This window comes from Maylandia zebra, linkage group LG19 (genome assembly GCF_041146795.1).
Source record: "Maylandia zebra isolate NMK-2024a linkage group LG19, Mzebra_GT3a, whole genome shotgun sequence".
In the NCBI taxonomy this organism is placed as follows: Eukaryota; Metazoa; Chordata; class Actinopteri; order Cichliformes; family Cichlidae; genus Maylandia; species Maylandia zebra.
The window spans coordinates 17,104,289-17,130,980 of record NC_135185.1 but is presented as its reverse complement, the minus strand read 5'-3'; the positions used below and the strand labels follow the sequence as shown (position 1 = coordinate 17,130,980).

The window sequence follows — 26,692 nt, the reverse complement described above, 5'->3', positions numbered from 1 at the left end:
CAGGATGTGGTGGTTCTTTGGTCAGCCATGAGACAGATAGGCCCAACTGAATCCCAGAGATGATGGTCACCACCACCAATGGCTTATTCAGCTTCTTTATCCAAGACTCTGCCTTAAGGTCAAACTTGAAGCCCAAGAAGATCTGAAGCAAGTTTGCCAGAATGCAAGAGATGCAGAGAGTAAAGGCTATGCCGAAGAGAGGAACACCTACACAGTGAATCTTCTCAGTAGGCTTGCCTATGAAGGTGAATGTAAGACAGAAGCCAGCCAGCAATGCAAAAAGCTCCAGAAAACACAAATAACCTCCAACTGCTTTCACAATGGGAGTTTTAAGATATACTGCAAACAGAACAGCAAACACAACGGTAGCAATGATCCCAACGACTGCAAGGGAGCTGAGAATGATTGAGAAGGGATCTTCCCAATCGAGATAGTCATCACTTTTTTTCAAACATGTATTCTCTTCAGGATGAGAATATGCCCCATCTTCACAATGCTTGCATGTTGAATCTGCAGAAGGAAACAAAAACACAAGTAGCACAAGTAAAGAAGACAATATTTTCCTATCCTATAATCATTTGGAAAGAAAAAGAAGCTGCAATCATAAATTAATATTAAACAGGCAAGTATAATGAATGCATAATGCACTTTGCACATTTAGGAAGACAAGATAGGCAATAAAATTACATCTGGACTCAGGACTCGAAATGCAGGACTTGCAACACGGGAATGAACTCAAAAGGACAGTTTATTGTAGACGCAGGAAAATGTTACAACTAATGATGAACTAAACTAGACTGGGAAAATATAATCTAACGTTCCACAGAGTGGCACACAAAGGATCACATAGCATGAGGAACGACGCAACACGGAACAGAGGGGGACTCTGACATAAATACACAGAGGGTAATGAGGGAAGTGGAAGCACACAAGGAACACAGCTGAGGACAATTACACTTGACAGGAATGGGAGGACACGAAACTGAAAACGCTGACACCAAGACATGGACCTTAAACGTAACACAGGAAGTACAGAGAGAGAGAGAGAGAGAGCGAGAGAGAGAGAGAGAGAATGAAGAAATATACGAAGGGAAGACGAAAACACAGAACACAAGGGGTGGGAGCAAAGCACAATAACGCACATCATGATATAGACAGTCACACAGAGGGAGACACAGAAGGCAACGACACAGGGGGAACAAACAGACAGAGAAGACTTAAACACAGAAGACTAAAGTAATCGTTACATTCACCAAATGCTGGAGGGCACAGAGAAACAAGAGGGGATCAAAACCCAGGAAGCATAAAATAAATCACAAATGAACCAGACATAACACAAAAATCACAAAGAACTGAAAACACTAGGTCAGGAGACCCAGGACCCTGAGTGTGACTCCAAATCCAGACCTCCATGGGTTGCTACATTTGATTTCTATTGATAATTTTTGTGTGATTTTGTTGTAAGCACATTCAACTATGTAAAGAACAAAGTTTTTGAATATTTCATTCATTCAGATCTGCGTTACCTTTGTTTTTTTGAGCAGTGTAATTTAGATTTGGAATAAAAGACTTACGATTTCCATCAGAAATCTCTCCACTTGCACACGGAGCACAAACTCCGCAACACTTTCCTTTTAATGTAAATCCTTGTCCTGCTTCACATTTTTTTGAGCAATTGTAAACAGAGACCTGCAAAAGAAACAGTAGCATGAGTACATGATTCATAAACCTTAATGGGACATAAATGAATGTTAAAAACTCATCTCACCGTGTCATTTATGAGGTGTCTGAAAAGGTCTGTTGGGATTGTAATTTTTCCATCTGGACTGTATTCTCCAATAGTTTGTATTATCATACTCTTGTTGCAATCAGACCTGTTCCAGTATACAATATCATATCCCAAACTGGGATCTCCATCACTATCAAAGTATATTTGTGTGTTGTTCTCAGTAAAGTTTACTTTCTGGATTTCCGATAGAAGCTGTGAAAAAACCAAAACATCATAAAGGAAGAAAGACATTTTTATGAAATAAAATCATCACAAACTGCAATATATTTGAAATTTTAATGTTTAACCTTTTCTAAGAAAAACTTACATATCTACCAATAAACAAGACAAATGTCGATAGTTTAGCAGTGGGTGCTGTGGAATGTGTAACATCTCTGCCCAGAAAAAGGGCAACATTGTGTAAAAGAAAATTGGAAAATTTGCAAATCATTTAAAATTTAAGAAGTTAATATTAATCATTGTTGTTGTTGTTGTTTTTAAATTGTTAGCTGTTTGGAGGTTATTGAAATGGTTTGTTTGGACTTTCAGCTGAGATTTTGACATTTTTGTAGGGACCACACATGTCTATATTTAAGTAACAGAATAATAATGAATAATAATGATAATGAAGTTGTCTTGCAGGCCGGATATAATTGTATCTGGCTCGGTGTATGTTTGACACCCCTGGTTTAAATGATTGAACATTTGGACTGCAGGCAAGACAGCTTAGGGTGTTTTTAGTAAAGTGCCATGCTGCTGAAATATGTGCAGTTTCGCTGAAAGAGGAAGTGAAAATGAAAACGTCCAAGGTTTGGAGGCCTATCTCCCCCCACCACCACTTCCCCTGCTGGTAGCGGACTCCCTCATACATCGGTGCGTTGGTGGTTCTTTGTGTCCCGGGATGGGCGTCCAGGTACACGCCGGCTCACTCCTTGGTGGCCGCTTATCGGGGCCTGGAGCCTGGGGCTCGCTCGGGCCACTTCGGAGGTGGGGTGCCCCCGGCCTCTCGGCCTGGGGCTCGGTCACTCAGGCACAGCTGGCTGCCGACCGAGCTCACGGGCGCGTCACTGCAACCCGCGGCTGGGACTCTCCTCAGCTCTTTCTGGGACAGTGGCGCGGCTGCCCCTCTGTTGGTCTTCCTTGGTCTCTTGTGTTCTGGGGGCCTCTGCTCACACACACAAACTACACCCTTTTTGGCTCCTACCTCAAAGCACACTGTGTTCTGTTGATCTATGTGCTGCACAATAATGTTTAATATTTAGTATTTACTGTCATATTCCCATATATCATTGTGATGTTGTTTATTCTATTACTCTTGTTTTCTTTTTTCTTTCTCAACAGGTGATCCAGGTGATCGATATATGTAATTTTTTTTCGCTGCTTATTCTGTTGGTTTTTGTTTTTTGCCCTCTATCCCCGTCCCTCTTCTCGGCTGTTTTTCTTTCCCCCAGTCAAGTCTGTCCCGTATTCAGCAAGTGAAAATAAAATAAACAATAAAAGGTGAATCAAATGGACCATTATGGCAAGGCTGGGATGGTCAATTTTGTAAAGTAAATCCGTTGGGCATCTTTCTTTGCCTTTAGACAATAATTCTGATGGCAAAAGAGCCAAACGGGACAGGCAAAAGAAAAAAAAGAAAAAAAAAGAAAAGAAAAAGTATGTTGTTTGTACCATTCAGCATAAATGATTTCCTGGCAATATTATGGTTGATTTTTCTCCAAGAATATCAATTTCTGGTTAAGTTTCATGTTTTAAAGACAGACAAAATTTCACAAACTTCTTATGTAACTGAAAATATTTGTTAAAGACAAATAATTAATAATTGGCAAGCTATCTTTATTGTACCTCTAAGGCTGTGAAACTGGAGCTTCGTTCACACAGATGGTCGTTACACTTCAGCAAGCGTCTGAGCCCTTCAGCAATGACTCGAACTGCTATATAGATACCATAAGATTCATCCTGGTCGATGTAAGAAGCCAGATATTGGTTTCTTTCTTCTTCAGACTTATTTAAAGAAAGTAGATGCTGCGTCTGGTAATCTCTAAGAATTGTGTTATTAGTTCCATTAAACATCGACATGACATGGTCTTTAAAGCCAGGCACCTCTTTCTGCTTATATATGAACCCAAAAACTTCTCCTGCCAGTTTGATGTCTGACATTGCAGAGATCTTTGAAGAGCTGGACCATGCATCACTTGCAATCCACGTTCTGTTGACTCTGTGTTCAATAGCTGCTTCCAGGATGATTTCTGCATTAGTGTCCTTTGTGAAGATGATGATGGCCTCAGCAGAAGAGTTTTGAATTTTTTCCAGTAGTTCATTCAGCTCAGTTTTGTCCATGCTATTATTGTTTGTCGTAAAATCAGCGGACAAGATGTGAACAAATTCAATGCAGATGCTCTTTTTGTTGAAGTTGTCTTGAAGGCTATCACTGCCATATTTCCCATACTCATCATCACTTCCCACAATAATCACTGTTTTCCAATGGAATATCTTCACCAGCTCAACAATACCTCTTGTCTGATATTTGTCACTAGGCACGGTTCGCAGAAAAGTGGGAAACTTGAACTTGCTGCTCAGCAGCTCACTTGTGGATGCATAACTAATCTGTTAAACAGACATAGAGCATATATGAAAACAGTTCATTAAAGATTTTTCAACACATAAGCATGGAAATCTAAAGACAGATTATGTATTTGCTGATATTATTGATTTTCATCAAATTTAGATTCTTATATTTCTAACTGAGCTTTGTAGGACAGAAAAAGAGAAAACAAACCTGGGCAACTGAAGACAGAGCAACAAGTCGTGCAACAGCTATTGATACTTCTGAGTACCTTTCCCCGATCACCACCTTGGTTTTGGGTTCAAGTAACTTGAACTGAGCATCTGCTGGCACTAAACAGCTTTCTGGGTCTGACTGATTCTTCAGCAGCTGGAGAGTTGCTCTCAAGGCGAGGCCGACATCTCCACAAGTGTCATAGATGTCGTATCCTATCGTGATGTTAGGTAGGTTGATTTTGTTGATGGCGTATATCATCACTTGACTGTGCAGGAATGTGTTTAAACCATAGCTGCAAGATTGACAGAAGACAGATTAAATTCACAAATCATCTATTTGACACTAATGAGCTGATGAACTCAGCCTGTACTTACTCACTACAGGAGAGAGGTGCAGAAGTGTTAGTCCTATTAGTTTTTAAATGAATGGGGAAAAGTCCACCAATGATGATATTCCCAGGAGAGTATGCACGGAGAAAACTATTCTGTCCCAAAGAGGAGTGAAACACACTCATGACAAATAACCACATTAAAAACATCATGGATACGCACAGGTAGAACATTTACACGTGTCTATCTTCTCTTTTCAGTATGACCAGGTTCCTGTACAGCAGCTATATAAAAAACTTCTACTCGTTTATCATTTGCATCATCAGATTGTTTTTGTAACGCAATCCAAATGAGTTCCTCTTTAATCTTCCAAACACGAAAAGACCAAGATGATTTGAATTTGTCACAGACAATGATGTCTAGGTTTTAGTTTCAACATGTTCAAATAAATTAAAAACATTTTTTCCAAGTTTTTCTAAATGATAATACATAACATATTCAAACAGGAGTAGAAATAGGCATAAATACGGTGGCCCTGAGAGGCCAAACGGACTGCAACTTCAGAAAACACTTGCAAAAAGAAAAATGCTGCAAAAAGAAAAATGTTGCAAAAAGAAAAATACCTGCAAAAAGAAAAATGCTTCAAAAAGAAAAATACCTGGAAAAAGAAAAACACTTGCAAAACTGTGTTTAGTCTGTTCCTTCCCATTCCATGCAAGGCCACCTGGGTTGGCTGGAAGACTGTTTACTTAGCCTAGCAGGGCGAAGGACACTGTCTCAGCTGAACTCTGGACACGCACACACATACATATACACTGATATGCACACACTCATCCCCCCTCCCTTTCCAAACGCCTTCGACGCTTATTCCCTTCCGATGCCGACGGTGGATCAAGGAGACCAGCGTACGCAGGCCCGCATGTACTGTCTAATTCGGCGGTCTCTCACCCTTTACCCACCCCTGTTGCTTGTCATGTGTTTCTTTGGTGTATTAAGAGTTTTTTTCATGTGCTATGTGCAGAGGTGTTTTTTTTCTGTTCTCAAACTGATCTCCCTGTTGGAGCTCAGTCTGGGGGGAGTTATTTTTTTTCTCCTTATCTTTCCTCATGTGGTGCATTTTCCATTGTTATACCTCTCTGACCTGTCTTCCCCATGTGATGTTTTGTGTAACGTATGTATGGTCGGAGGGTAAGATGGTGCCGCCATTGCGTGCAATAGGTCGGCAGCCTTATGAAATTTCCCCTTGTGGGACTAATAAAGATATATCAATTCAATTCAATTCTTACAGAAAACCAGTTTTGCAATGAAAGCACCAGTTAGAATAAGGAGGTTAAATTTAAAAGTTGTTCTGAAAAGCTAACATTAGTAAGTACTTTATTCATGGACCACCTCACCCACCCACTAACCCATACAGAATCCTCAAACTGTTTCACTGAGGTAAGTGACAAACTGTTCTCCATAAACAATAACTGCACTTCATTTAAACTCTCAACGATGAAATAACTATCGCCACCAGGGACAATACTTATTAAAAAAAACAACCATACTCAGTCAAAAATCACACTCAGTGAGAGATAATCTAGCCTTTTCTTATATCCCTTAATTCTTAATAAATTAAAAAAAAAAAAAAACATTAAATGACCTTCTGAAGAAAAAATTAAGATCTCATCAGACACCGTCACTACCTGTAATAGTGTCTGGGACAAAAAAAATGTTAAAGGCAATGTCTAATACCCAGTACAAAAAGCCCAATAAACAAGGATTGTTTTCAGTTGACAACATTGTTATACCTTTCTGACCTGTCTTCCCCATGTGATGTTTTTGTGTAATGTATGTATGGTCGGAGGGTAAGATGGCGCTGCCATTGCGTGCAATAGGTCGGCAGCCTTAACATGAAATTTCCCCTTATGGGACTAATAAAGGTATATCAAATCAAATCAAATCAAATAATCATTCAATAATAATCATTACTCAGTCAAATATTATGAACGCAAAGAACTGGTTTAAAAAACTAAAGGAAGAAACAGCAATTAGTTCTGATCTAATCTGCTCAACAAATCCAGAAACGATGGGGAAAAAGAGAAGAAATACTCCACAATAAACTTAGTTTTAAATGGTTGCTGTTAGCATTTGCACGCATTTAATAAAATAAATCATGTGAATTTAAATTAATGGTATATTTATGGTTTTGGAAAGTAAACTTGAACATGACAAGAACCGCAACAAATATTTCCTTGGTGAATTTGTGCAATTAAGTATTGAGGCAGTAAGGGAGGATTCAGGCTCACCTGGTCCAGCCCTAACTATATGCTTTAAGAAATAACCATGTTCATCTCTCCAGTGGTGACATAGATAGAGGCCAAGTGTCAGAAATCACCTGCCTGATTCAGTTCCCTTTTTATAAAGGGATATTTTTATCAACTGTATTTGAATAATATGCAAAATGCATTTTATTTGCATTGTAAATATTTTTGCTGTATTGAGGCAGGTCTGAAAGAAGTCCAACCAGTATTAGCAAGCTGTACTCAGAGAGCATATTGTACATTTATTTTATAACATTTATAATGTGCTTAAATGGTTGTAAATGAGAACACTTGGTTTTAGTTGTTTTTTCCGATTTTAAAAAAGCATCTATGTCATTAAGCTGATAAAAGAAAAAAAATGGTATTTTGTCCGAGGCCTTTTTCTTCTTTAGCATTTTGTCCCTTACAGAAAGAGTTCATGCAAAACATTGAAAAGTACTTCTGGGTATTTGTTCCACTTTAATCATGCATTTCCATCCAGGAATTAATTTCCATCTAGGGAGTGGTCCAGGGTGACAATGTCTCGATTCACAGGGCACGGTGTTTACAATGTCCACGAATGCTTCATTCACTGAGTTCGGGGACTAGTCCCAAGTTAAGTAACAAGGACACCTGCTATACCTTCTCCCTTTCATGCAAGCTCAGCATGCTGTGACTGAATGACACACGCACATTGCCTTTTTTTATTTTACAGATTGCACATCCTTGATTCCTCTTTTTGACCCCTCTCCTTGCATTTCAGAGCCTCCTGCAGAGATGGAAGCAGAGGAGGTGAGGAAGATATCCTACAAGAGGACTTGAGGAAACAGGCATTTAACAAAATGAGGCATCTTTGCTTTGTAGCTTCATTTCTAAGTGTTGTCAGTTCAATATGACGTTTGGCACAGCTGTACCATAAACTGTGTTCTTATAACCCAACAACACCTATAGTTGGCATTTGCTGTTAAAGAAGTAACAGTTCTCCAAACTTAAAGTCACAATGTATGTATAAACATACGGAAAGTGACCACAATTAGAATCATAATCAAAACACCAAATTATTGAATATATTTAATTCAATTCAATTCAATTCAATTTATATAGCACCAAATCAGAACAACAGTCACCTCAAAGTGCTTTATATTGTAAGGTAGGCCCTACAATAATACATACAGAGAAAAACCCAACAATCAAATGACCCCCTACGAGCAAGCACTTTGTTTTTGTTTTGTTTTTGTGTTGGTTTTTTTTTTTTTTTTTTTTTGCCTGTCCCGTTTGGTTCTTTTGCCATCAGAATTATTGTCTAAAGGCGAAGAAAGATGCCCAACGGATTTACTTTACCAAATGGACCCTCCCAGCCGTGCTGTAATGGTCTATTTGATTCACCTTTTATTGTTTATTTTATTTTTTATTTTCACTTGCTAGATAAGGGACAGACTTGAATGATGAAAAGAGAGGGGAGAAAGAAAGAGGGAAAGAAAAACAGCGGAGAAGAGGGACGGGGATAAAGGGCAAAAAACAAAAACCAACAAAATAAGCAGACAAAAAATACATATATCAACCACCTGGATCACCTGTTGAGAATGAAACAAGAAAACAAGCAGAAGAAAATGAGAGCAATAGAATAAACAACATCATGATGATTTATGTGAATATAACAGTAAATGCTATTTATTAAACGTTATTGTGTAAGATCGACAGCGCACAGTGTGCTTTGAGGTAGGAGCCAAAAAGGGTGTCGTTTGTGTCTGTGAGCACCCGTGTGTACACCTGTGAGCATGAACGCGCTTGTCCCAGAAAGAGCTGATGAGAGTCCCAGATGAGGGCTCACTCAGCAGCCGCGCTTTGCAAGAGCCTGGAAGAATTGGTTGAGCTTCTCATAATCACAGGTCTCTGTCAAGCTTCTCAACACCTCCTTTACAAAACATGCGTCATTTAAAGCTCCACTTTTTGGATCTAGGATTAGTTCAGCCTTCTGCGATGGTGAAAGAACGTCCAAAACTGCCAGCTATGGATACAAAAAAGTAGAATTCATGAAATGCATGTCTTTTGTATGATTTCCAGAATTTTGCTTTGCTATTCTCAAGAAAGACAGGAAGAGTAATATGAAGATTACCGTAGAGATGTTGAAGTCTTTGAGGTCAGAGTATGATGTATATTGGATCAATGGACCCAGATTTGCTTTAACCCATTGGGCATCACTCTCATTTTGTTGCCTGCAAGCTAAGACATGCAGACAAAAGTTAGGATGTGCTCAATTTAGCAAGGTTTGTGACTGGTAGACATGAAAGAATTTAAGTTTTTTGTCTGAGTGCTTTTCTAGACATTTCACACTGGAAAGCACATAACGCACCCTATGTCTGCCCTACCTGGCTCATTGATGGCATTGTCAGCATTTCTTAGGTAGCCCAGCAGACCATGTGTGATCTCTTGCCGTCTGTACAGTGGCATCTCCTGGATAACTAAAGCCAACCCACTCACACTGCAACAGTTGAAAGAAAACATTCTCATGCTGTTCTTTGTCACTATTGTCATTTTCTGTTACACCAAAATCTTGATTGCTCCAAGAAAGCTACTCACATGACTTGGTAGTTTGTGCAGCTTATTTTTGTGGTTGCGTTTATGAGCATTTCTGGAGTAAAACTGGCAAGGATAGGAATCAGTTTCACATGGAACCAAAGTTCATAGTCGTTTGTCGTGAAAGTGGAGAAATGTGGACTGATGATGATGAAGGTCGTATTCATGACCCGATCTCTCACAACAGGCTGGAAATGTGGGCTCTGTCATGTTAAAGTGGAAAAAGACATAAGCAAATGTGAGATTGCATGTTGGAAGTACACTCATACAACATGGTACAAAGGCTGTAACCATTTGTTTTCTAAGATACAATAGCCAACAATGGATGTAGCGGTTGAGACCGATGTGTTATTCTGTATTTACTTCTGGAATCAAATATCCGCATTGTCCTCCTTCACCCTTTTAGGAGGCTAGCCTACCTGTCCATTGGCTGTCAGCTGTGTCAGGAATTCATCCACATTTTTTAGAGCGTTGCCCTGTTCAAGTTGTTCAAACACAAGATCAATAAAATCTGTGTTATTTGAGGCTCCAGAGCTCAGTAGCAGCTGTGCCACCTCAGAGGGATTGAGCGTCGACAACAATCCAGCCTACAACAGGGAATCAACATAATATCAGACAGCAGTAATGACCAATGCTGTGGGTAAAGGATTACAGTTTGCAACCAAAGAAAGTGTGCTCTATGATTTGCTTGTACTTTTTGATATGGCAAAATAAACTCCTGTGTTTGTCTTCTTAAGTCTACAATTTTGTTTTCCTGTTCTTAAGGGAGGACTAGAAGTGCAATGTAGGGCTTACCGTAGAGATGTTGAAGTCTTTGAGGTCAGAGTACGCTGTATATTGGACGAATGGACCCAGATTTGCTTTAACCCATTGGGCATCACTCTCATTTTGTTGCCTGCAAGCTAAGGCATGCAAACAAAAGTTAGGATGTGCTCAATTTAGGAAGGTTTCTGACTGGTAGACATGAAAGAATTTGTGGGCAAGTTTTTTGTCTGAGTGCTTTTCAAGACATTTCACACTGGAAAGCACATAACGCACCCTATGTCTGCCCTACCTGGCTCATTGATGACATTTTCAGCATTTCTTAGGTAGCCCAGCAGACCACGTGTGATCTCTTGCCGTCTATACAGTGGCATCTCCTGGATAACTAAAGCCAACCCACTCACACTGCAACAGTTGAAAGAAAACGTTCTCATGCTGTTCTTTGTCACTATTGTCATTTTCATTTGCAACAAAATCTTGATTGCTCCAAGAAAGCTACTCACATGACTTGGTAGTTCATGCAGCTGATTTTTGTGGTTGTGTTTATGAGCATTTCTGGAGTAAAACTGGCAAGGATAGGAATCAGTTTCACATGGAACCAAAGTTCATAGTCGTTTGTCGTGAAAGTGGAGAAATGTGGACTGATGATGATGAAGGTCGTATTCATGACCCGATCTCTCACAACAGGCTGGAAAATTGGCATCTGTGAAATTGAGGTGGAAAAGAAGCTAAGCAATACAGAGACTGCATGTTGCAAATGTACTCATACAACATGGCACAAAGGCTGCAAGCAATTCTTTTCTATGATAGACTCCATGAAGACTTGTGTAGCGGTTTAGCAAATGTCTTATTCTTTTCTATGATAGACTCCATGAAGACTTGTGTAGCGGTTTAGCAAATGTCTTATTCTGTCTTATCCTGCTGGAATAAAACACCAGGATTGTCCTCCTTCACCCTTTTAGAAGCCTAGCATACCTGTCCATTGGCTGTCAGTTGTGTGAGGAATCCATCCACATTTTTTAGAGCGTTGCCCTCTTGCAGTCGCTCAAACACACGATCAATCAAATCTGTGTTATTGGAGGCTCCCAAACTCAGTACCAGCTGTGCCACCTGAGAAGGACTGAGGACTGACAACAATTCAGCCTACAAAAGAGAACCAGCATAATATAAGACAGCAGTCATGGAAATGTTCTGGGTAAAAGAATTCCGTTTACAGGAAGATGTACATCTGCAGTTGGCACTCACAGTGGACAAATTAGGATTGAAGGCTTGCAAGTCCTGCACAGTTGCAAAATCAGAGAAGTCGCCAAGGTTTGCCTTTAGCCACGCTTGGCTCCCCGTGATAGATGAGACACAGCCAGGATCTGCAGAAAAAGCAAGAAAGTTATTGACAGGGTAATATACCACATGTTGTCATGGAAAAACCAAAGTGAGCTTGAGTTTCTCCTTTTACCTGTTGAGTCATTTCTTGACAAGAACGGTTTGATGAAGTGAGTGAAGACTGCTTGCTGTGTGTCTCTGTCCATGGATGCCTTTTGGCTTCCAAATGCCTGAATGCTACATTTGAGAGAAAGCTTTCAACATCTAAACTTCTAGTCAACTGCAAGTTTGCAGAATAGAGCAATATGTCTCATATTTACTTACACAGTCTGGTATGTCTGGCAGCTGAAGTTTTTGGAGCTAAGGCAAAATAGGAAGTTGAAAGATGGAACGGCCAGAAACGGACGGATCTTTGTTTTGAACCAGCTGGTAATGAACTCCTCACTCTGTAGTTGTGCCTGGTTGAAGTTGTCAATTCTCACTTCTCCAAGAGCCTCGAGCACATTTGACGAGGTCGGGTAAGTGTTGTTGCTGGCCTTGAATTGGCAGAAAAATAATTGTAGCTGGACCCAAACTTCACGCAGGGAAACGGCAATATTGTGAAAATGTGATTTTGTACTTACCATGTTAGCAAATGTCTCAAGGGCCTGGTCCAGTACAGCAGAGGCTTTTTGGAAGAAAAGCTTCCAGACTTCTACTGGGTATATGTTTTGGCTTTTCAGTGTGCAGTTCAGCAGTGTGACCAAGTTGCTGGATGTGAGATAGGGAGCCTTGAAAAAGAAAATTGACAAAGAATACAGCCATTTTGTCAGAGCTCATGGAGATTTGTCTCAGAACCATAATGGGGCAAAATCTATGTTCTGTTTTTGGAGTTTAAAAAGGAATCTTACAGAGGAACAGGCATGTTCTGTGATGGTGAAATTGCACAGGGCTGCCGAGGAATTGCCAGCTGACAGGATTTGTTCAAGTTTTGAACTGTGGAAAAAACACAATAAATTGAAATCCAATGTCCCCTTAATTGCACTGTGTTAACGAATTTTACCTAGACAGAATCAACATTGAACAAAACGGCATTTCACCCACCCATCAACTCCATCACAAATGAGATTCACTGTGAAAAGAGAATGGTTGTGTGTCAGATAATAGTCCTTCAGAATGCATTTATATCCTTAGAGTTGAAATGTCTACTTTTAGACAGACTCACCATGAACTGGGGTCACCTTGCACTGAAGACAAAGAAAATATGATTGTTAGTATAGTGGAAACATCTTCTTCAAGTGTAAATACCTTGACTTTGTCACAGTTGGCCCAATTAGTGTGCCAAACCTGGATCAAATATTGGATAACCCATGCAAGACACCCCCCCCCCCCACACACACACACACACACACACACCCCAAAAAACTAATCTTACCACAAAGGAAGCTGGAACTGAGCAGCCTGTTTGGGAAGAAAAAGAAAGGAAACAAATCAATGGAGTAGTCATTACAGTGCTGGTACTGGGCTTTTGAGAAAAGTTTAGTCAGGAAAGCCTATTTGCCACATACGTGGGAATGTGTCCTGGAGGTACTGCTTGCTTGATCTCACGCCCTGTGAAAGGTCCAGTGGCAATGCTGCCAAACTCTGCGCAAGACCATCGTATCTAAAGGAAGAAAAGAATTCATTGTGACTTGTCAGGAGCCTCAGCTTGGCATTGTGCACACCCAAATGTCTAACTGTGGATATCAGAAATATCTTACATAGCCTGGTAGGATTCACAGGTGATGTTACTGGGGATCACCCGCAAGCTGCTAGGAAGGATGCTCGCCATCACAGGAACCAAATAAACCTGGAACCACTGTTGATAGTCTTCTGGCTGAAAGTCTTTAAGCTGAGGAGCAAGGGCTGTCAAGGTAAGGTTCAAAATGGTGTCTCGCACATCTGGATTTTGAATGAAGGTGACATTTCTCTGAAAAGAGAAGGGGATCATAATAAGGTCAGAGAGGAAGTCCTGAAGTCTTTGTGGAAATGTGGAGGTGAGGGGGAGCTTATCTAAACTAAATCTTTGTACTTCTGTACAGCAGGGATGCCTCAAGGCATGAAGCATATCAGAAATGGATCATTTTGAGTTAAACACTTGAGCAGGCTTATGAAAGAACACTGTTAACATTTGTTGATGTTTGCACTGAGGTAAGGTTACCAAGGAGAATTCACCTGCTTGTTGATGTTTGCAAAAGCCTGGAAGAATTGGTTGAGCTGCTCATAATCACTGGTCTCTGTCAAGCTTGTCAACACCTCCCTTACAACATGTGCATCGTTTAAAGCACCACTGTTTGGATCTAGGATTAGTTCAGCCTTCTGCGATGGTGAAAGAACGTCCAGAACTGTCAGCTATGGATACAAAAAAGTAGAATTCATGAAATGCATGTCTTTTGTATAATTTCCAGAATTTTGCTTTGCTATTCTCAAGAAAGACAGGAAGAGTAATATGAAGATTACCGTAGAGATGTTGAAGTCTTTGAGGTCAGAGTACGCTGAATATTGGATGAATGGACCCATATTTGCTTTAACCCATTGGGCATCGCTCTCATTTTGTTGCCTGCAAGCTAAGACATGCAGACAAAACTTAAGATGTGCTCAATTTAGGAAGGTTTCTGACTGGTAGACATGAAAGAATTTAAGTTTTTTGTCTGAGTGCTTTTCTAGACATTTCACACTGGAAAGCACATAACACACCCTATGTCTGCCCTACCTGGCTCATTGATGGCATTGTCAGCATTTCTTAGGTAGCCCAGCAGACCATGTGTGATCTCTTGCCGTCTGTACAGTGGCATCTCCTGGATAACTAAAGCCAACCCACTCACACTGCAACAGTTGAAAGAAAACGTTCTCATGCTGTTCTTTGTCACTATTGTCATTTTCTGTTACAACAAAATCTTGATTGCTCCAAGAAAGCTACTCACATGACTTGGTAGTTCGTGCAGCTGATGGTTGTGGTTGTGTTTATCAGCATTTCTGGAGTAAAACTGGCAAGGATAGGAATCAGTTTCACATGGAACCAAAGTTCATAGTCGTTTGTCGTGAAAGTGGAGAAATGTGGACTGATGATGATGAAGGTCGTATTCATGACCCGATCTCTCACAACAGGCTGGAAATGTGGGCTCTGTCATGTTAAAGTGGAAAAAGACATAAGCAAATGTGAGATTGCATGTTGGAAGTACACTCATACAACATGGTACAAAGGCTGTAACCATTTGTTTTCTAAGATACAATAGCCAACAATAGATGTAGCGGTTGAGACCGATGTTTTATTCTGTATTTACTTCTGGAATCAAATATCCACATTGTCCTCCTTCACCCTTTTAGGAGGCTAGCCTACCTGTCCATTGGCTGTCAGCTGTGTCAGGAATTCATCCACATTTTTTAGAGCGTTGCCCTGTTCAAGTTGTTCAAACACAAGATCAATAAAATCTGTGTTATTTGAGGCTCCAGAGCTCAGTAGCAGCTGTGCCACCTCAGAGGGATTGAGCGTCGACAACAATCCAGCCTACAACAGGGAATCAACATAATATCAGACAGCAGTAATGACCAATGCTGTGGGTAAAGGATTACAGTTTGCAACCAAAGAAAGTGTGCTCTATGATTTGCTTGTATTTTTTATATGGCAAAATAAACTCCTGTGTTTGTCTTCTTAAGTCTACAATTTTGTTTTTCTGCTCGTAAGGGAGGACTAGAAGTGCAATGTAGGGCTTACCGTAGAGATGTTGAAGTCTTTGAGGTCAGAGTACGCTGTATATTGGACGAATGGACCCAGATTTGCTTTAACCCATTGGGCATCACTCTCATTTTGTTGCCTGCAAGCTAAGGCATGCAAACAAAAGTTAGGATGTGCTCAATTTAGGAAGGTTTCTGACAGGTAGACATGAAAGAATTTGTGGGCAAGTTTTTTGTCTGAGTGCTTTTCAAGACATTTCACACTGGAAAGCACATAACGCACCCTATGTCTGCCCTACCTGGCTCATTGATGGCATTGTCAGCATTTCTTAGGTAGCCCAGCAGACCACGTGTGATCTCTTGCCGTCTATACAGTGGCATCTCCTGGATAACTAAAGCCAACCCACTCACACTGCAACAGTTGAAAGAAAACGTTCTCATGCTGTTCTTTGTCACTATTGTCATTTTCATTTACAACAAAATCTTGATTGCTCCAAGAAAGCTACTCACATGACTTGGTAGTTTGTGCAGCTGATGGTTGTGGTTGTGTTTATCAGCATTTCTGGAGTAAAACTGGCAAGGATAGGAATCAGTTTCACATGGAACCAAAGTTCATAGTTGTTTGTCGTGAAAGTGGAGAAATGTGGACTGATGATGATGAAGGTCGTATTCATGACCCGATCTCTCACAACAGGCTGGAAATGTGGGGTCTGTCATATTAAAGTGGAAAAAGACATAAGCAAATGTGAGATTGCATGTTTGAAGTACAGTCATACAACATGGTACAAAGGCTGTAACCATTTGTTTTCTAAGATACAATAGCCAACAATGGATGTAGCGGTTGAGACCGATTTTTCATTCTGTTTATCTCTGGAATCAAATATCCGCATTGTCCTCCTTCACCCTTTTAGGAGGCTAGCCTACCTGTCCATTGGCTGTCAGCTGTGTCAGGAATTCATCCACATTTTTTAGAGCGTTGCCCTGTTCAAGTTGTTCAAACACAAGATCAATAAAATCTGTGTTATTTGAGGCTCCAGAGCTCAGTAGCAGCTGTGCCACCTCAGAGGGATTGAGCGTCGACAACAATCCAGCCTACAACAGGGAATCAACATAATATCAGACAGCAGTAATGACCAATGCTGTGGGTAAAGGATTACAGTTTGCAACCAAAGAAAGTGTGCTCTATGATTTGCTTGTACTTTTTGATATGGCAAAATAAACTCCTGTGTTTGTCTTCTTAAGTCTACAATTTTGTTTTCCTGCTCTTAAGGGAGGACTAGAAGTGCAATGTAGGGCTTACCGTAGAGATGTTGAAGTCTTTGAGGTCAGAGTACGCTGTATATTGGACGAATGGACCCAGATTTGCTTTAACCCATTGGGCATCACTCTCATTTTGTTGCCTGCAAGCTAAGGCATGCAAACAAAAGTTAGGATGTGCTCAATTTAGGAAGGTTTCTGACTGGTAGACATGAAAGAATTTGTGGGCAAGTTTTTTGTCTGAGTGCTTTTCAAGACATTTCACACTGGAAAGCACATAACGCACCCTATGTCTGCCCTACCTGGCTCATTGATGGCATTTTCAGCATTTCTTAGATAGCCCAGCAGACCATGTGTGATCTCTTGCCGTCTGTACAGTGGCATCTCCTGGATAACTAAAGCCAACCCACTCACACTGCAACAGTTGAAAGAAAACGTTCTCATGCTGTTCTTTGTCACTATTGTCATTTTCATTTGCAACAAAATCTTGATTGCTCCAAGAAAGCTACTCACATGACTTGGTAGTTTGTGCAGCTGATTTTTGTGGTTGTGTTTATCAGCATTTCTGGAGTAAAACTGGCAAGGATAGGAATCAGTTTCACATGGAACCAAAGTTCATAGTCGTTTGTCGTGAAAGTGGAGAAATGTGGACTGATGACGATGAAGGTCGTATTCATGATCCGATCTCTCACAACAGGCTGGAAAATTGGCATCTGTGAAATTGAGGTGGAAAAGAAGCTAAGCAATACAGAGACTGCATGTTGCAAATGTACTCATACAACATGGCACAAAGGCTGCAAGCAATTCTTTTCTATGATAGACTCCTTGAAGACTTGTGTAGCGGTTTAGCAAATGTCTTATTCTGTCTTATCCTGCTGCAATAAAACACCAGGATTGTCCTGCTTCACCCTTTTAGAAGCCTAGCATACCTGTCCATTGGCTGTCAGTTGTGTGAGGAATCCATCCACATTTTTTAGAGCGTTGCCCTCTTGCAGTCGCTCAAACACACGATCAATCAAATCTGTGTTATTGGAGGCTCCCAAACTCAGTACCAGCTGTGCCATCTGAGAAGGACTAAGGACTGACAACAATTCAGCCTACAAAAGAGAACCAGCATAATATAAGACAGCAGTCATGGAAATGTTCTGGGTAAAAGAATTCCGTTTACAGGAAGATGTACATCTGCAGTTGGCACTCACAGTGGACAAATTAGGATTGAAGGCTTGCAAGTCCTGCACAGTTGCAAAATCAGAGAAGTCGCCAAGGTTTGCCTTTAGCCACGCTTGGCTCCCCGTGATAGATGAGACACAGCCAGGATCTGCAGAAAAAGCAAGAAAGTCATTGACAGGGTAATATACCACATGTTGTCATGGAAAAACCAAAGTGAGCTTGAGTTTCTCCTTTTACCTGTTGAGTCATTTCTTGACAAGAACGGTTTGATGAAGTGAGTGAAGACTGCTTGCTGTGTGTCTCTGTCCATGGATGCCTTTTGGCTTCCAAATGCCTGAATGCTACATTTGAGAGAAAGCTTTCAACATCTAAACTTCTAGTCAACTGCAAGTTTGCAGAATAGAGCAATATGTCTCATATTTACTTACACAGTCTGGTATGTCTGGCAGCTGAAGTTTTTGGAGCTAAGGCAAAATAGGAAGTTGAAAGATGGAACGGCCAGAAACGGACGGATCTTTGTTTTGAACCAGCTGGTAATGAACTCCTCACTCTGTAGTTGTGCCTGGTTGAAGTTGTCAATTCTCACTTCTCCAAGAGCCTCGAGCACATTTGACGAGGTCGGGTAAGTGTTGTTGCTGGCCTTGAATTGGCAGAAAAATAATTGTAGCTGGACCCAAACTTCACGCAGGGAAACGGCAATATTGTGAAAATGTGATTTTGTACTTACCATGTTAGCAAATGTCTCAAGGGCCTGGTCCAGTACAGCAGAGGCTTTTTGGAAGAAAAGCTTCCAGACTTCTACTGGGTATATGTTTTGGCTTTTCAGTGTGCAGTTCAGCAGTGTGACCAAGTTGCTGGATGTGAGATAGGGAGCCTTGAAAAAGAAAATTGACAAAGAATACAGCCATTTTGTCAGAGCTCATGGAGATTTGTCTCAGAACCATAATGGGGCAAAATCCATGTTCTGTTTTTGGAGTTTAAAAAGGAATCTTACAGAGGAACAGGCATGTTCTGTGATGGTGAAATTGCACAGGGCTGCCGAGGAATTGCCAGCTGACAGGATTTGTTCAAGCTTTGAACTGTGGAAAAAACACAATAAATTGAAATCCAATGCCCCCTTATTTGCACTGTGTTAACGAATTTTACCTAGACAGAATCAACATTGAACAAAACGGCATTTCACCCACCCATCAACTCCATCACAAATGAGATTCACTGTGAAAAGAGAATGGTTGTGTGTCAGATAATAGTCCTTCAGAATGCATTTATATCCTTTGAGTTGAAATGTCTACTTTTAGACAGACTCACCATGAACTGGGGTCACCTTGCACTGAAGACAAAGAAAATATGATTGTTAGTATAGTGGAAACATCTTCTTCAAGTGTAAATACCTTGACTTTGTCACAGTTGGCCCAATTAGTGTGCCAAACCTGGATCAACACCCCCCCCCCCCCCCCCCCCCCCCCCCCCCCCCACACACACACACACACACACCCCAAAAAACTAATCTTACCACAAAGGAAGCTGGAACTGAGCAGCCTGTTTGGGAAGAAAAAGAAAGGAAACAAATCAATGGAGTAGTCATTACAGTGCTGGCACTGGGCTTTTGAGAAAAGTTTAGTCAGGAAAGCCTATTTGCCACATACGTGGGAATGTGTCCTGGAGGTACTGCTTGCTTGATCTCACGCCCTGTGAAAGGTTCAGTGGCAATGCTGCCAAACTCTGCGCAAGACCATCGTATCTAAAGGAAGAAAAGAATTCATTGTGACTTGTCAGGAGCCTCAGCTTGGCATTGTGCACACCCAAATGTCTAACTGTGGATATCAGAAATATCTTACATAGCCTGGTAGGATTCACAGGTGATGTTACTGGGGATCACCCGCAAGCTGCTAGGAAGGATGCTCGCCATCACAGGAACCAAATAAACCTGGAACCACTGTTGATAGTCTTCTGGCTGAAAGTCTTTAAGCTGAGGAGCAAGGGCTGTCAAGGTCAGGTTCAAAATGGTGTCTCGCACATCTGGATTTTGGATGAAGGTGACATTTCTCTGAAAAGAGAAGGGGATCATAATAAGGTCAGAGAGGAAGTCCTGAAGTCTTTGTGGAAATGTGGAGGTGAGGGGGAGCTTATCTAAACTAAATCTTTGTACTTCTGTACAGCAGGGATGCCTCAAGGCATGAAGCATATCAGAAATAGATCATTTTGAGTTAAACACTTGAGCAGGCTTATGAAAGAACACTGTTAACATTTGTTGATGTTTGCACTGAGGTAAGGTTACCAATGAGAATTCACCTGCTTGTTGATGTTTGCAAAAGCCTGGAAGAATTGGTTGAGCTGCTCATAATCACTGGTCTCTGTCAAGCTTGTCAACACCTCCCTTACAACATGTGCATCGTTTAAAGCACCACTGTTTGGATCTAGGATTAGTTCAGCCTTCTGCGATGGTGAAAGAACGTCCAGAACTGTCAGCTATGGATACAAAAAAGTAGAATTCATGAAATGCATGTCTTTTGTATAATTTCCAGAATTTTGCTTTGCTATTCTCAAGAAAGACAGGAAGAGTAATATGAAGATTACCGTAGAGATGTTGAAGTCTTTGAGGTCAGAGTACGCTGAATATTGGATGAATGGACCCAGATTTGCTTTAACCCATTGGGCATCGCTCTCATTTTGTTGCCTGCAAGCTAAGACACGCAGACAAAAGTTAAGATGTGCTCAATTTAGGAAGGTTTCTGACTGGTAGACATGAAAGAATTTAAGTTTTTTGTCTGAGTGCTTTTCCAGACATTTCACACTGGAAAGCACATAACGCACCCTATGTCTGCCCTACCTGGCTCATTGATGGCATTGTCAGCATTTCTTAGGTAGCCCAGCAGACCATGTGTGATCTCTTGCCGTCTGTACAGTGGCATGTCCTGGATAACTAAAGCCAACCCACTCACACTGCAACAGTTGAAAGAAAACGTTCTCATGCTGTTCTTTGTCACTATTGTCATTTTCTGTTACACCAAAATCTTGATTGCTCCAAGAAAGCTACTCACATGACTTGGTAGTTCGTGCAGCTGATGGTTGTGGTTGTGTTTATCAGCATTTCTGGAGTAAAACTGGCAAGGATAGGAATCAGTTTCACATGGAACCAAAGTTCATAGTCGTTTGTCGTGAAAGTGGAGAAATGTGGACTGATGATGATGAAGGTCGTATTCATGACCCGATCTCTCACAACAGGCTGGAAATGTGGGGTCTGTCATATTAAAGTGGAAAAAGACATAAGCAAATGTGAGATTGCATGTTGGAAGTACACCCATACAACATGGTACAAAGGCTGTAACCATTTGTTTTCTAACATACAATAGCCAACAATGGATGTAGCGGTTGAGACCGATGTTTTATTCTGTTTACTTCTGGAATCAAATATCCACATTGTCCTCCTTCACCCTTTTAGGAGGCTAGCCTACCTGTCCATTGGCTGTCAGCTGTGTCAGGAATTCATCCACATTTTTTAGAGCGTTGCCCTGTTCAAGTTGTTCAAACACAAGATCAATAAAATCTGTGTTATTTGAGGCTCCAGAGCTCAGTAGCAGCTGTGCCACCTCAGAGGGATTGAGCGTTGACAACAATCCAGCCTACAACAAGGAATCAATATAATATCAGACAGCAGTAATGACCAATGCTGTGGGTAAAGGATTACAGTTTGCAACCAAAGAAAGTGTGTTCTATGATTTGCTTGTATTTTTTATATGGCAAAATAAACTCCTGTGTTTGTCTTCTTAAGTCTACAATTTTGTTTTCCTGTTCTTAAGGGAGGACTAGAAGTGCAATGTAGGGCTTACCGTAGAGATGTTGAAGTCTTTGAGGTCAGAGTACGCTGTATATTGGACGAATGGACCCAGCTTTGCTTTAACCCATTGGGCATCACTCTCATTTTGTTGCCTGCAAGCTAAGGCATGCAAACAAAAGTTAGGATGTGCTCAATTTAGGAAAGTTTCTGACAGGTAGACATGAAAGAATTTGTGGGCAAGTTTTTTGTCTGAGTGCTTTTCAAGACATTTCACACTGGAAAGCACATAACGCACCCTATGTTTGCCCTACCTGGCTCATTGATGGCATTGTCAGCATTTCTTAGGTAGCCCAGCAGACCATGTGTGATCTCTTGCCGTCTGTACAGTGGCATCTCCTGGATAACTAAAGCCAACCCACTCACACTGCAACAGTTGAAAGAAAACGTTCTCATGCTGTTCTTTGTCACTATTATCATTTTCATTTGCAACAAAATCTTGATTGCTCCAAGAAAGCTACTCACATGACTTGGTAGTTTGTGCAGCTGATGGTTGTGGTTGCGTTTATGAGCATTTCTGGAGTAAAACTGGCAAGGATAGGAATCAGTTTCACATGGAACCAAAGTTCATAGTCGTTTGTCGTGAAAGTGGAGAAATGTGGACTGATGATGATGAAGGTCATATTCATGACCCGATCTCTCACAACAGGCTGGAAATGTGGGGTCTGTCATATTAAAGTGGAAAAAGACATAAGCAAATGTGAGATTGCATGTTGGAAGTACACCCATACAACATGGTACAAAGGCTGTAACCATTTGTTTTCTAAGATACAATAGCCAACAATGGATGTAGCGGTTGAGACCGATGTTTTATTCTGTTTACTTCTGGAATCAAATATCCGCATTGTCCTCCTTCACCCTTTTAGGAGGCTAGCCTACCTGTCCATTGGCTGTCAGCTGTGTCAGGAATTCATCCACATTTTTTAGAGCGTTGCCCTGTTCAAGTTGTTTAAACACAAGATCAATAAAATCTGTGTTATTTGAGGCTCCAGAGCTCAGTAGCAGCTGTGCCACCTCAGAGGGATTGAGCGTCGACAACAATCCAGCCTACAACAGGGAATCAACATAATATCAGACAGCAGTAATGACCAATGCTGTGGGTAAAGGATTACAGTTTGCAACCAAAGAAAGTGTGCTCTATGATTTGCTTGTACTTTTTGATATGGCAAAATAAACTCCTGTGTTTGTCTTCTTAAGTCTACAATTTTGTTTTCCTGCTCTTAAGGGAGGACTAGAAGTGCAATGTAGGGCTTACCGTAGAGATGTTGAAGTCTTTGAGGTCAGAGTACGCTGTATATTGGACGAATGGACCCAGATTTGCTTTAACCCATTGGGCATCACTCTCATTTTGTTGCCTGCAAGCTAAGGCATGCAAACAAAAGTTAGGATGTGCTCAATTTAGGAAGGTTTCTGACTGGTAGACATGAAAGAATTTGTGGGCAAGTTTTTTGTCTGAGTGCTTTTCAAGACATTTCACACTGGAAAGCACATAACGCACCCTATGTCTGCCCTACCTGGCTCATTGATGGCATTGTCAGCATTTCTTAGATAGCCCAGCAGACCATGTGTGATCTCTTGCCGTCTGTACAGTGGCATCTCCTGGATAACTAAAGCCAACCCACTCACACTGCAACAGTTGAAAGAAAACGTTCTCATGCTGTTCTTTGTCACTATTGTCATTTTCATTTGCAACAAAATCTTGATTGCTCCAAGAAAGCTACTCACATGACTTGGTAGTTTGTGCAGCTGATTTTTGTGGTTGTGTTTATGAGCATTTCTGGAGTAAAACTGGCAAGGATAGGAATCAGTTTCACATGGAACCAAAGTTCATAGTCGTTTGTCGTGAAAGTGGAGAAATGTGGACTGATGATGATGAAGGTCGTATTCATGATCCGATCTCTCACAACAGGCTGGAAAATTGGCATCTGTGAAATTGAGGTGGAAAAGAAGCTAAGCAATACAGAGACTGCATGTTGCAAATGTACTCATACAACATGGTACAAAGGCTGCAAGCAATTCTTTTCTATGATAGACTCCATGAAGACTTGTGTAGCGGTTTAGCAAATGTCTTATTCTGTCTTATCCTGCTGGAATAAAACACCAGGATTGTCCTCCTTCACCCTTTTAGAAGCCTAGCATACCTGTCCATTGGCTGTCAGTTGTGTGAGGAATCCATCCACGTTTTTTAGAGCGTTGCCCTCTTGCAGTCGCTCAAACACACGATCAATCAAATCTGTGTTATTGGAGGCTCCCAAACTCAGTACCAGCTGTGCCATCTGAGAAGGACTAAAGACTGACAACAATTCAGCCTACAAAAGAGAACCAGCATAATATAAGACAGCAGTCATGGAAATGTTCTGGGTAAAAGAATTCCGTTTACAGGAAGATGTACATCTGCAGTTGGCACTCACAGTGGACAAATTAGGATTGAAGGCTTGCAAGTCCTGCACAGTTGCAAAATCAGAGAAGTCGCCAAGGTTTGCCTTTAGCCACGCTTGGCTCCCCGTGATAGATGAGACACAGCCAGGATCTGCAGAAAAAGCAAGAAAGTTATTGACAGGGTAATATACCACATGTTGTCATGGAAAAACCAAAGTGAGCTTGAGTTTCTCCTTTTACCTGTTGAGTCATTTCTTGACAAGAACGGTTTGATGAAGTGAGTGAAGACTGCTTGCTGTGTGTCTCTGTCCATGGATGCCTTTTGGCTTCCAAATGCCTGAATGCTACATTTGAGAGAAAGCTTTCAACATCTAAACTTCTAGTCAACTGCAAGTTTGCAGAATAGAGCAATATGTCTCATATTTACTTACACAGTCTGGTATGTCTGGCAGCTGAAGTTTTTGGAGCTAAGGCAAAATAGGAAGTTGAAAGATGGAACGGCCAGAAACGGACGGATCTTTGTTTTGAACCAGCTGGTAATGAACTCCTCACTCTGTAGTTGTGCCTGGTTGAAGTTGTCAATTCTCACTTCTCCAAGAGCCTCGAGCACATTTGACGAGGTCGGGTAAGTGTTGTTGCTGGCCTTGAATTGGCAGAAAAACAATTGTAGCTGGACCCAAACTTCATGCAGGGAAACGGCAATATTGTGAAAATGTGATTTTGTACTTACCATGTTAGCAAATGTCTCAAGGGCCTGGTCCAGTACAGCAGAGGCTTTTTGGAAGAAAAGCTTCCAGACTTCTACTGGGTATATGTTTTGGCTTTTCAGTGTGCAGTTCAGCAGTGTGACCAAGTTGCTGGATGTGAGATAGGGAGCCTTGAAAAAGAAAATTGACAAAGAATACAGCCATTTTGTCAGAGCTCATGGAGATTTGTCTCAGAACCATAATGGGGCAAAATCTATGTTCTGTTTTTGGAGTTTAAAAAGGAATCTTACAGAGGAACAGGCATGTTCTGTGATGGTGAAATTGCACAGGGCTGCCGAGGAATTGCCAGCTGACAGGATTTGTTCAAGTTTTGAACTGTGGAAAAAACACAATAAATTGAAATCCAATGTCCCCTTAATTGCACTGTGTTAACGAATTTTACCTAGACAGAATCAACATTGAACAAAACGGCATTTCACCCACCCATCAACTCCATCACAAATGAGATTCACTGTGAAAAGAGAATGGTTGTGTGTCAGATAATAGTCCTTCAGAATGCATTTATATCCTTAGAGTTGAAATGTCTACTTTTAGACAGACTCACCATGAACTGGGGTCACCTTGCACTGAAGACAAAGAAAATATGATTGTTAGTATAGTGGAAACGTCTTCTTCAAGTGTAAATACCTTGACTTTGTCACAGTTGGCCCAATTAGTGTGCCAAACCTGGATCAAATATTGGATAACCCATGCAAGACACCCCCCCCCCCCCCCCCCCACACACACACACACACACACCCCAAAAAACTAATCTTACCACAAAGGAAGCTGGAACTGAGCAGCCTGTTTGGGAAGAAAAAGAAAGGAAACAAATCAATGGAGTAGTCATTACAGTGCTGGTACTGGGCTTTTGAGAAAAGTTTAGTCAGGAAAGCCTATTTGCCACATACGTGGGAATGTGTCCTGGAGGTACTGCTTGCTTGATCTCACGCCCTGTGAAAGGTCCAGTGGCAATGCTGCCAAACTCTGCGCAAGACCATCGTATCTAAAGGAAGAAAAGAATTCATTGTGACTTGTCAGGAGCCTCAGCTTGGCATTGTGCACACCCAAATGTCTAACTGTGGATATCAGAAATATCTTACATAGCCTGGTAGGATTCACAGGTGATGTTACTGGGGATCACCCGCAAGCTGCTAGGAAGGATGCTCGCCATCACAGGAACCAAATAAACCTGGAACCACTGTTGATAGTCTTCTGGCTGAAAGTCTTTAAGCTGAGGAGCAAGGGCTGTCAAGGTCAGGTTCAAAATGGTGTCTCGCACATCTGGATTTTGGATGAAGGTGACATTTCTCTGAAAAGAGAAGGGGATCATAATAAGGTCAGAGAGGAAGTCCTGAAGTCTTTGTGGAAATGTGGAGGTGAGGGGGAGCTTATCTAAACTAAATCTTTGTACTTCTGTACAGCAGGGATGCCTAAAGGCATGAAGCATATCAGAAATAGATCATTTTGAGTTAAACACTTGAGCAGGCTTATGAAAGAACACTGTTAACATTTGTTGATGTTTGCACTGAGGTAAGGTTACCAATGAGAATTCACCTGCTTGTTGATGTTTGCAAAAGCCTGGAAGAATTGGTTGAGCTGCTCATAATCACTGGTCTCTGTCAAGCTTGTCAACACCTCCCTTACAACATGTGCATCGTTTAAAGCACCACTGTTTGGATCTAGGATTAGTTCAGCCTTCTGCGATGGTGAAAGAACGTCCAGAACTGTCAGCTATGGATACAAAAAAGTAGAATTCATGAAATGCATGTCTTTTGTATAATTTCCAGAA

At 41.1% G+C, this 26,692-nt stretch overlaps 2 protein-coding genes across 2 annotated transcripts in view; both read right to left on the bottom strand.

Moving 5' to 3' along the window:
* Positions 1-1,759: 1,759 nt before the first annotated feature.
* Positions 1,760-6,363, bottom strand: LOC143414141 (G-protein coupled receptor family C group 6 member A-like). Its single transcript, XM_076877871.1, has 4 exons — positions 4,925-6,363; positions 4,548-4,842; positions 3,614-4,375; positions 1,760-1,981 (listed from the first exon to the last, which is right to left on the bottom strand). The coding sequence occupies exons 1-4, from the start codon at positions 5,110-5,112 to the stop codon at positions 1,760-1,762; spliced, it is 1,467 nt and encodes a 488-aa protein (XP_076733986.1). The 5' UTR covers positions 5,113-6,363.
* Positions 6,364-8,247: 1,884 nt separating this feature from the next.
* LOC112436588 (uncharacterized) overlaps positions 8,248-26,692 on the bottom strand; it is a 35,697-nt gene continuing 17,252 nt past the window's right edge. The window contains exons 64-129 of the mRNA XM_076877375.1: positions 26,458-26,634; positions 26,004-26,212; positions 25,812-25,906; positions 25,679-25,704; positions 25,466-25,487; positions 25,345-25,372; positions 25,152-25,236; positions 24,885-25,031; positions 24,586-24,797; positions 24,395-24,498; positions 24,187-24,305; positions 23,917-24,084; positions 23,501-23,700; positions 23,290-23,402; positions 23,031-23,137; positions 22,655-22,822; positions 22,241-22,440; positions 22,030-22,142; positions 21,771-21,877; positions 21,396-21,563; positions 20,982-21,181; positions 20,771-20,883; positions 20,518-20,624; positions 20,233-20,409; positions 19,779-19,987; positions 19,587-19,681; positions 19,454-19,479; positions 19,249-19,270; positions 19,128-19,155; positions 18,935-19,019; positions 18,668-18,814; positions 18,369-18,580; positions 18,178-18,281; positions 17,970-18,088; positions 17,700-17,867; positions 17,284-17,483; positions 17,073-17,185; positions 16,814-16,920; positions 16,438-16,605; positions 16,024-16,223; positions 15,813-15,925; positions 15,554-15,660; positions 15,179-15,346; positions 14,763-14,962; positions 14,552-14,664; positions 14,299-14,405; positions 14,014-14,190; positions 13,560-13,768; positions 13,368-13,462; positions 13,235-13,260; positions 13,025-13,046; positions 12,904-12,931; positions 12,711-12,795; positions 12,444-12,590; positions 12,145-12,356; positions 11,954-12,057; positions 11,746-11,864; positions 11,476-11,643; positions 11,004-11,203; positions 10,793-10,905; positions 10,534-10,640; positions 10,158-10,325; positions 9,742-9,941; positions 9,531-9,643; positions 9,278-9,384; positions 8,248-9,169 (exon numbers count right to left, since the gene is read on the bottom strand). Coding sequence (XP_076733490.1) covers positions 8,993-9,169; positions 9,278-9,384; positions 9,531-9,643; positions 9,742-9,941; positions 10,158-10,325; positions 10,534-10,640; positions 10,793-10,905; positions 11,004-11,203; positions 11,476-11,643; positions 11,746-11,864; positions 11,954-12,057; positions 12,145-12,356; positions 12,444-12,590; positions 12,711-12,795; positions 12,904-12,931; positions 13,025-13,046; positions 13,235-13,260; positions 13,368-13,462; positions 13,560-13,768; positions 14,014-14,190; positions 14,299-14,405; positions 14,552-14,664; positions 14,763-14,962; positions 15,179-15,346; positions 15,554-15,660; positions 15,813-15,925; positions 16,024-16,223; positions 16,438-16,605; positions 16,814-16,920; positions 17,073-17,185; positions 17,284-17,483; positions 17,700-17,867; positions 17,970-18,088; positions 18,178-18,281; positions 18,369-18,580; positions 18,668-18,814; positions 18,935-19,019; positions 19,128-19,155; positions 19,249-19,270; positions 19,454-19,479; positions 19,587-19,681; positions 19,779-19,987; positions 20,233-20,409; positions 20,518-20,624; positions 20,771-20,883; positions 20,982-21,181; positions 21,396-21,563; positions 21,771-21,877; positions 22,030-22,142; positions 22,241-22,440; positions 22,655-22,822; positions 23,031-23,137; positions 23,290-23,402; positions 23,501-23,700; positions 23,917-24,084; positions 24,187-24,305; positions 24,395-24,498; positions 24,586-24,797; positions 24,885-25,031; positions 25,152-25,236; positions 25,345-25,372; positions 25,466-25,487; positions 25,679-25,704; positions 25,812-25,906; positions 26,004-26,212; positions 26,458-26,634 — 8,553 coding nt within the window. The 3' untranslated portion in view covers positions 8,248-8,992. The remainder of the gene's footprint in view (positions 9,170-9,277; positions 9,385-9,530; positions 9,644-9,741; positions 9,942-10,157; positions 10,326-10,533; positions 10,641-10,792; positions 10,906-11,003; positions 11,204-11,475; positions 11,644-11,745; positions 11,865-11,953; positions 12,058-12,144; positions 12,357-12,443; positions 12,591-12,710; positions 12,796-12,903; positions 12,932-13,024; positions 13,047-13,234; positions 13,261-13,367; positions 13,463-13,559; positions 13,769-14,013; positions 14,191-14,298; positions 14,406-14,551; positions 14,665-14,762; positions 14,963-15,178; positions 15,347-15,553; positions 15,661-15,812; positions 15,926-16,023; positions 16,224-16,437; positions 16,606-16,813; positions 16,921-17,072; positions 17,186-17,283; positions 17,484-17,699; positions 17,868-17,969; positions 18,089-18,177; positions 18,282-18,368; positions 18,581-18,667; positions 18,815-18,934; positions 19,020-19,127; positions 19,156-19,248; positions 19,271-19,453; positions 19,480-19,586; positions 19,682-19,778; positions 19,988-20,232; positions 20,410-20,517; positions 20,625-20,770; positions 20,884-20,981; positions 21,182-21,395; positions 21,564-21,770; positions 21,878-22,029; positions 22,143-22,240; positions 22,441-22,654; positions 22,823-23,030; positions 23,138-23,289; positions 23,403-23,500; positions 23,701-23,916; positions 24,085-24,186; positions 24,306-24,394; positions 24,499-24,585; positions 24,798-24,884; positions 25,032-25,151; positions 25,237-25,344; positions 25,373-25,465; positions 25,488-25,678; positions 25,705-25,811; positions 25,907-26,003; positions 26,213-26,457; positions 26,635-26,692) is intronic.